General features: G+C 44.8%; 2 protein-coding genes across 2 annotated transcripts; one reads left to right on the top strand and one right to left on the bottom strand.

Moving 5' to 3' along the window:
* Positions 1-308: 308 nt before the first annotated feature.
* On the bottom strand, positions 309-5,813 carry mettl13 (methyltransferase 13, eEF1A lysine and N-terminal methyltransferase). Its single transcript, XM_030050011.1, has 9 exons — positions 5,531-5,813; positions 3,368-3,640; positions 2,774-3,239; positions 2,470-2,669; positions 2,179-2,368; positions 1,898-2,062; positions 1,538-1,750; positions 1,307-1,438; positions 309-951 (listed from the first exon to the last, which is right to left on the bottom strand). Exons 1-9 carry the CDS (start codon positions 5,681-5,683, stop codon positions 665-667), a joined length of 2,079 nt encoding a protein of 692 aa, XP_029905871.1. The 5' UTR covers positions 5,684-5,813; the 3' UTR covers positions 309-664.
* A 91-nt stretch (positions 5,814-5,904) lies between these two features.
* itpa (inosine triphosphatase (nucleoside triphosphate pyrophosphatase)) lies at positions 5,905-8,146 on the top strand. Its single transcript, XM_030050013.1, has 8 exons — positions 5,905-6,055; positions 6,343-6,400; positions 6,488-6,552; positions 6,651-6,724; positions 6,817-6,848; positions 6,951-7,063; positions 7,377-7,453; positions 7,758-8,146. Exons 1-8 carry the CDS (start codon positions 5,993-5,995, stop codon positions 7,891-7,893), a joined length of 618 nt encoding a protein of 205 aa, XP_029905873.1. The 5' UTR covers positions 5,905-5,992; the 3' UTR covers positions 7,894-8,146.
* Positions 8,147-8,416: the final 270 nt, after the last annotated feature.

Raw genomic sequence — 8,416 nt, 5'->3', positions numbered from 1 at the left:
TCAAGTTTGACTCCGGTTCATTTCAGTACTCCGCTGTGCGTAAGATAGGCGAACTTCTAAACAAGCAGTGACGGTACTTGTAGCACACCAGGCAAGCATTCCCTCGTCTGTAGCTGCAGCCGATAGCTATTTTAAATCCCACATATCTAGTGCGGGCAGGGCAACGTTGCAGCCCCACAAGCCTGCAACTGGAACCAGGCGTACGATTCATCTACTGTAAATAACACTGCTGCATTCTTTGGCAGTGAGGGAGTGAGCACTGAGTAGTACACTGGAAACACAGACGAGCAACATGGACTCCAAGCAAGTGAAAGAGCAACTGGATTTTTAATGTGTGAGAATGCAAAATTTCCATATAATCGAGCTCTGATTGAGCAAATTTACAATAAATTTACATTTATAGTTTGTTGTTGCATTAGAATTCAGGATACATCTGGAATGGTCAAATATCCAAGAGCATTTGTTGACAAATCCCCCACCAAATTGTAAAGATAAAATGGTCTTTGCTTGCAACTGTATATCAACATGAATATCAGCACTGAAATAGACCACTGGCGATGCATAGGCTCCTAACTGCTTACATGAAATTCTGGGATATACTTTGTCGTCTCTTCTTCCTGGTCAGTCCCATCATTAAATCTCATCCCCTTGGTCACATATAACTTCATGCTACTTTCAGGTCTTTTAACAACTCAGCAATGTCTATATTTGGACTGGAGGTTCTTGCAGTCTTGTTAGAGCACAGTGCGCTCTGCAGATTGTTGGCTGCTTGGGTGAGGGCTGGTGGGGCAGTGTCCACTGTCTTCTTTTCTCCACAAGAACACAGAAGCACTTCGTTGACTTCCCCCTCGATCCCCCGAGAAAACACTGAGGGGAACACACCATGCACACGCTCCAAAACACTTTTCCTCAAAAGCGGGTCACGACACACAAGGTTCAGCATGAATACACCTGATTGAAAGAGGGAGGGGGAGAGGTGGATGGTTGTAAAAAGAGAGGGCTATCGGTGAGACAAAAATCATTGTAACAAACAATCATGGAACCATAAAGAGGTAGATTAAATGGAAGTAAAACAAAGTACTAGAACAGTACATTACTGCAAAAATGACACAGTACTTAAGTGAGAAGACTTAAGTTATTCAGCAATTTAACAGGACCTACTGCATGTCATTTACAGTTTTACATTTGTTTTCCTGCACTTTTAAAACGGCTATGGGGATACACCCATTCATACTGAGCTGAAAACACAATAGATTTAAGAGGGGATAAAGATGGAGAAACAAAGAAGTTGGTAATGATACTGTACCTCTGGGAGTTAGCAGGTTGCAGACTTTCTGCAAGAGGGAGGCTTCTACAAAGCCAGAAGGAGGGCAGCTCATACCCACAGTGGTGTCCTTACTGTCTACATCAAACATGATGACATCAAACAATTTACCACCTAGAAAGGAAAAAAAAAACAGTCAGTCCTTGGTACAGTTTATGTTCAGTTTCTCTAGATGTTACTTCCCTCTCTCATCCTTTCACTCTAACCACTTACCTTCCTTCTCCAGGGCAGAGATACGTTCAAGGCCATCCCCAAGAGTGACAGTCAAATGGTCATCAGGTCGGAAGCCGAACCATTCCTTTGCCACTTCCAGCACAGCAGGGTCTAGCTCCACAACCTCAACCGTGACACAAGGAACAAAATCTCTCAGGAACTGAGGCAGGCCTCCTCCACCGAGCCCCACCAGGAGCACTGACACCGGGACATCTGGGAACAGAGACAAGGGGATTAAAGTCAGAAAAGTTCAGACAGAACAGACAGAAACAGAGTAATAGTTTATGTAATTTGTGCATGTAAGTGAAAGCTTGAGGCCAAAATCTGAGAATTGCCAAAACCATTCATAGCCACACAAACCTTTATTCTGTGGTGAGCCCACCCCAAGCATGGTAAGGCCAGCCACCATGACTTCATGATGAGTACAACAGAGGAAGCCACTGTCCACGGTAAGGGAAGTAGACAGTGTTTTCGGAGGAGCTGCCAACATGGCCTTCTTTTTGCTCTTCTTCTTATGACTTGATGCTGTTGGAAGAAAAATATTCTTTGGTTTCACTCATGGTCTGATTTTTACATTATGAAACAGGGAGAAAGAAGGTGAAATCAGAATGAGATACAGTGAACACGGAAAGAGAGCTGACCAGTGTTTGGGGAGAGCAGCCGGCTTTCTGACTGAACCAGGCCAGTATTAGACAGGAACACCAGTCTGCGATACAGTTCTCCATCCTCTAGTCTCACATCCTCCACAGAGTACTCTCCACTCAGCTCACTCACACCCCTACTGATCACATCTCTCCAGCCCAGCTGACCACCAACTGACAGAAAGGGCACCTACATGGCAACACAGAGCAACATCCAGCTCAAATTAACACACCAATAAACTTCTTAAAAAATGCAAAATTTATGAGTGCAATAACTGAGAGGTTATCTACCTGCTGGTTGGCTGGCATACCCGGGGGAGCCAGGTCCATCACCATTGGTGAGAGTTCTGATTGGACAGCCTGCATGTCTGTGTACTCCTGATTTCTGTGCATTGCCACAATCACCAAGCGGCGGAAGTTAGCACTGGCTGCCAGCTGTCTTTGCCCCTCACTGGAGCCATAGAGCCAATCTGTCTCTCTGCCTTGAGGCACTGACAGAAAAGAGGCAGAAAACAGGCATCAGATGACAAAAATGCCAGAGGAGTCTGGATTGCAATCAGTAGAAGGACAGAAATGCAAGACAACATATGCTCACCAATAAAGATGGCAAAATGGTTTGCTCTGGGCACTTTGGCACCAGGGGGGCTATCTTGCACTGTGAGAGTATATCTGGGGAGGCCAGTTTTGGCATGGCACAGGGTGAGTGACGGGTTTGATGTGGCGTCTGTACCAGTACGGAGCCTCTTTCTCAAGACAGAGTATGCCTGATGCTCCTTCACTGCCGACAGCAGCTCTGCAACCTGTGTAAGACGGGTAGGGGCTCCATCGTCCCCAAGGCACATCTCCAGAATGGGCATGGGCATAGGCTGGCGAAATTTGGTGCAGATCAAAACAAAGACAGGCAGAGCAAAGGAGTCCTCCGCACTCTCTGTTTCCTGCAGGCAGTGGAGCCGCACCGCCCAGCCCATCTGAACAAAGTGTTCCACAGCGAGCCTTATCACACTTTCCTGGGCCAGAGTCACGCAGACATACCTGCCCCCCACACTGAGCACACGGCCCACCTGCAGGTAAGAGAAAAAAAACTGTTGTGAGGAGATGGCAAAGCTGTATGTTTATTATAGTCTAATGAGTTGAGAAAAGTTATGCGTGACAAATTGTCTATACACATTCTGATCCTTAGGTATCTAACCTCAGTGAGCATCCTCCTGGCCAGTGCTCCTTCCTCCTCTGATGCAATGGCATCCAGGGTGCCCTTGTCTAAAGCAGCCTGGTAGCTGGCATCCTCATAGGGGGTCTGAGTAGCATCTACTTGCTGGAAGGTCAGGCCTGGGCGCCTCTCAGCATTTCGCTGGTTCATATGAGTCACCACGGTCTCACTGATGTCTATGTTCGTCAGATGTTTGTAGCCAACATCATACATTTGTTCACTCAGTTCAGAGTTACCACAACCTATGACTAACACCTGAAAAACAGAATCATAGAACATTTAATCAAAAATTCTCACTGCAGTGCATCATATAAGACAGTGGATTATGAAACAGATGTGTGAAAGAAGCACAAATGAGCTCTGTTTATACACAGGAGGGTGACATATTAAAGGAAAACCCAACATAAAGTGTCTTAGTAAGGTGTTGGGCCACTACCTGCCACCAGAACACCTTCAATGAGCCTATGCATAGATTCTACATGTCTCTCGAACTCATCTGGAGGGGTGGTACAGTATCCAAAAGATACTCTATGTAAAGAGAGATATTTTGGTTGGATTGCAGTACATAAACCCCTCAATACAAAGACAAAAGCACATTTGAGAGTTCATTAGTGCAAAAATCAAAGGCACTGGTCTACAGATATGTGAAAAAAGTGATGTGATCTGATGGATCATCCTTCACTTATTCTGGAGAGGTGAGGTCATTTGTCACCTTAGCGGGAAGGGTCACTGCAAATCAATACAAAGTTATTCTCAGCTTCATCCTATGATGAAATATTTCTATCCGGATACAAATGATCTCTTCAATACCCCCATCTACCGGGCATGAGGGCTCAGTGAATGGTTTGATGAAGATAGGATACCACTGTTCCAACAGTGGTATCCTATTACAGTTGGTAAAATTTCTTCCCTCCTAGATATTCCACCATCAACTGTAAGTGGTCTTATTGCAAAGTGGAAAAGTATTTAGCAACCACAGCAACTCAGCCACCAAGTGGCAGACCACGTAGAGTTACAGAGCGGGGTCACCGAGCGCTGAGTGCATAAAAGTAGCCAACGCTCTGCTGACTCAATAACTGCAGAGCTCCAGACCTCCTCTGGCATTAACATCAGCACAAACTGAGCACCTGGAGCTTCATGGCATGGGTTTCCATGGCTGAGTAACTGCATGCAAGCCTTACATCACCAAGCACAATGCCAAGCGTCAGATGGAGCGGTGTGAAGCATGCCGCTTCTGGACACTGGAGCGGTGGAAACGCGTTCTGTGGAGTAATGAATCACGCTTCTCTATTTGGCGGTCTGATGGACGAGTCTGGGTTTGGTGAATGCCAGGAGAACGTTCCCTGCCTGACTGCATTGTGCCGACTATAAAGTTTGGTGGAGGAGGGATAATGCTATGGGCTTGTTTTTCTGGGGTTGGCCTGGGCCCCTTAGTTTCAGTGAAGGGAAATCTAAATGCTTCAGCTCACCAAGACATTTTGGACAATTCTCTGCTTCCAACTTTGTGGGAACAGTTTGGGGAAGGCCCTTTTCTGTTCCAGCATGACTGTACCACAGTCCACAAAGCAAAGCTCCATAAAGGCATGGCTGGATGAGTTTGGTGTGGAAGAACTTGACTGACCCACACAGAGCCCTGACCTCAACCCCATCCAACACCTTTTGGATGACTTCCCTACTCAGTAGTAATTACATAGGTTTATATGGCTGCTTTCCTGTGCCACGAGCATTTGGGACTGTCGTATAAGTGCACTGGCAAAATAAAGTGCAAAACTTGAAAATCAAAAGCCCTGGAAGGGTGAGGTGCTGAGCCGTCAAATTTACTCCAAATAGCGGTGGCATGCTGCTGATTATACTACTAATGTTAACATTCAACAATTCTTCAGCTGATTGAATTTTGCTGATTTGTTTTTAGTCAAATGTTTCAGCGTCATCATAACCGTGCAGTGCAGAGGTGTCAAACTCCACTGAAGCGGTGGGGGATATGGAAGTTTGTATTACATGATTTCGTTGGACTGAATGCCTCAAACAGCGCACTAAACATCAATTTCAATATATGTATTGGCCTATCTCAAGTCACTTTGTTGTTGTTTTATCCTTTTAATTTGTCACCCGTCTGTAAATACGGCATACCAAAGCTGTGTTTACCTTGTCTTTGGTTTTGATGTATTTGTGCAGCACGCCACACAGTTTGCTGTAGTCTCCGTACCACTCAAAAGCCTTCTCTCCGCGCTTCTTGAAAAACCTCTCCCAGTACTCGGAGGAGCTGAACTCCTCCGCGGTGCGAGGTAGGAGACTCATCGTCAGCTCGCTTTAACCCGGCTCAGTTCGCCCTAACAAGTTTTATATTAGTAGGTAGCTCCTTCCCCACATGGCACCCTTTCACACGATACACAGATTGCTAAACCCGGACGCGTAGGTGGCGGGGGTGCTCTCTGATTGGAGGGCTTTCTGTAGGCGGAGCTCCGGGCTACGTAATGATTTGTTGATGTTTCTTCCGCCGCGACATCACTGCTGTCATTGGTTGCCGCTGAGCCGGAAGTCTTTCAGTCCCGGCAAATTTCGGTCCACCGCTGATAATCATCCGGCCAAACATCTAAAGGAATCATCATGGCCGTGCCTGCTGGAAGATCTGTGGTCTTCGTGACTGGAAACGCAAAGAAACTGGAGGAGGTAATGGCATCAGATCAGATAAAGTTCACATTATTGGACGGGATGGGATTATTGCACCCACATTGCACTCGGGGCATAAACAATGCAGTTATATAGTCGTTTTACACGTCTGTCTAGACTGGCTTGCTACTGTGCGTAACGTTACCAAATATAGACAGTGGTCATGGCCTGCGAACTAATCCGGAACCTCTCCTGTGTCTTGTTACGCGCAAGCCAGTAAAGTCCTGTGTTTTGAAGGGGGGAGTGCAGTGCAAAAGTTATTCATTGTGTTTAATTATTTCCGTCAGGTCATTCAGATCCTGGGAGACAAATTTCCCTACAAGCTAGTGTCCAAGAAGATTGACTGTAAGTAAGAAAGACATACCAGTCACTGAAAAAAAAAAAAAGATGTCTGATGTTTTTGTGTAATGCTGTGATTAATATTTCATCCAGTACCCGAGTACCAAGGAGAGCCAGATGAGATTTCTATACAGAAGTGTAACGAGGCAGCACGGCAGGTACATGAACTGTTTTTTCACTGTTACATATACTATACATGCATATATGCTGAATGGTTATCATTGATCCCCTCTGTCATGGCTGTTTTGTGTGTCAGATCGATGGGCCGGTGATAGTGGAAGACACCTGTCTGTGTTTCAGGGCCCTGGGAGGGCTGCCTGGCCCCTACATGTCAGTATATTGCCTCTCCTGGCTATTTATGTATGCATTATAGTACATTAGTGTAATGAATCAGTCTGATTTATGTTTTCTTATTTCTTTAGAAAATGGTTCCTGGACAAACTGAAACCAGAAGGTATACCTCGTCTGATACTGCAGAAGAATATTTTTGGCTGTATAGTGAACTATGATGTGAGCTGTCCATCCAGTCTAACCGTGTTGCTGTGTTTTGCTGCAGGCTTGTTTAAGCTGCTGGCTGGATTTGAAGACAAATCAGCCTGGGCTCTCTGCACTTTTGCTTTCTCTGCTGGGAAAGACCAACCGGTGAAGCTCTTCAGAGGGATAACAGAGGTGAGAATCCCTGTCTCAGCACCCAAGGCACTCCTGACTGATGTGCAAAGGGCATGGTCCTTCCTGGATTTCTTAAATTATTTCTTCTGTTGGCTTCATGGGAGTTTTTTTTTTCTTGCCCACTATGAGGGTTTAGGTCAGATGACATTGTTTTATTTTCTGTAAACTGCAGGTTTGCCTGTAAAGCATTTTCAGACTATAACAGTGATTAAGGGCTTTAACTAAATTTGAACTTAAAATTGAACCCCTTTTTCCCTCTCTTTTTCAAGTATGTGTTTTATCTTCTATTCACTCCTTTTTTTTGTACTTGTAGGGGTGCATCGTTGAACCCAGAGGTCCTCGAGATTTTGGATGGGATCCCTGTTTCCAACCAGATGGATATGACAAAACGTAAGCAAGGATGCAACAGGATCCTGCTTTACATTAATAATACCACAAGGGGGCGCCAGTGGTTTGCAGATTGCCCTGACACAGTCCATGTCGTTCAACAGACTAGACTAAACAGACATGGAAAAGGGATTGTTGTGATAATCCCTTTTCCATTCCTGTTTTTTTGCCCAGAAATCTGTTAATTTTATGCAATACAGTTTTAGTATTTATCCTTCACTGTGATTGATTCATCACTGTTATTCCCTGTCCCGCAAAGGATAAAAATATCCATACCAAGTAATAATTCACTCCTTTTCATCTGCAGCTATGCTGAGTTGCCCAAAGAAGTAAAGAACTCAATCTCTCACCGCTACCGGGCCCTGGCTGCCATGTCTGAGCACTTCTCTCAGTCCAACGGTGACGCACCACAGAATAAAAAAGCAAAGGAAGAAGAGAATTAACCAGTCAGCCTCAACCGACCAGACAGGTTCTGGAGCAAAACCGCCAATCACCAGATTGAAGAATGTCAAAAATGCCTTTCATTTTTGACACGTTTGTTCTGGGATTGGTTGGAGTGTGACTTTTATAAACTCGGAGAAAAACCTGGATTTTTGGTCATAACTTGTACGTGGTGGGTCTACTCTGCAAAAGGTGCTGTATAGTGTCTTCCACCCTCTGTTTTTAATAAACTTTTTGTTAATTATAACCAAATCACCCCCTTTCCAGGTTATCCTGTGTGGTTTATCGTTCGAATTGTTAGGAAATTGGAAATTATAGGAGGAAGAGATGTTAAAAGGATGTTTAAAATATTCTCTAGATAATGTGGAAAAAAGCAGAAATTGTTTTAAGACTTGTTTCATTGTTCCATAGTGGATTCTTAAATGGCAAGATTTCGCTTCCAAGGACTGACAAAGATTGACTTGGAGAGGAGCATGAATGAAGAAAAAGAAGCTACAAAGTCCTGATGAGAGCAGCAGACAGCTC

Source organism: Myripristis murdjan, chromosome 4 (genome assembly GCF_902150065.1).
Source record: "Myripristis murdjan chromosome 4, fMyrMur1.1, whole genome shotgun sequence".
In the NCBI taxonomy this organism is placed as follows: Eukaryota; Metazoa; Chordata; class Actinopteri; order Holocentriformes; family Holocentridae; genus Myripristis; species Myripristis murdjan.
Note: the sequence above shows the minus strand (reverse complement) of the source record. Positions and strands in the feature narration are given on the sequence as shown.

Coding starts and splice junctions, on each gene's coding strand:
- mettl13 (XM_030050011.1), bottom strand. CDS start 5,683: ATGAGTCTCCTACCTCGCACCGCGGAGGAGTTCAGCTCCTCCGAGTAC. Junction 2,670..2,773: donor CCATTTTGCCATCTTTATTG/GTGAGCATATGT, acceptor CTTTTCTGTCAG/TGCCTCAAGGCAGAGAGACA. Junction 952..1,306: donor CAACCTGCTAACTCCCAGAG/GTACAGTATCAT, acceptor TCTTTCAATCAG/GTGTATTCATGCTGAACCTT.
- itpa (XM_030050013.1), top strand. CDS start 5,993: ATGGCCGTGCCTGCTGGAAGATCTGTGGTCTTCGTGACTGGAAACGCA. Junction 6,056..6,342: donor ACGCAAAGAAACTGGAGGAG/GTAATGGCATCA, acceptor TATTTCCGTCAG/GTCATTCAGATCCTGGGAGA. Junction 6,401..6,487: donor AGTGTCCAAGAAGATTGACT/GTAAGTAAGAAA, acceptor TATTTCATCCAG/TACCCGAGTACCAAGGAGAG.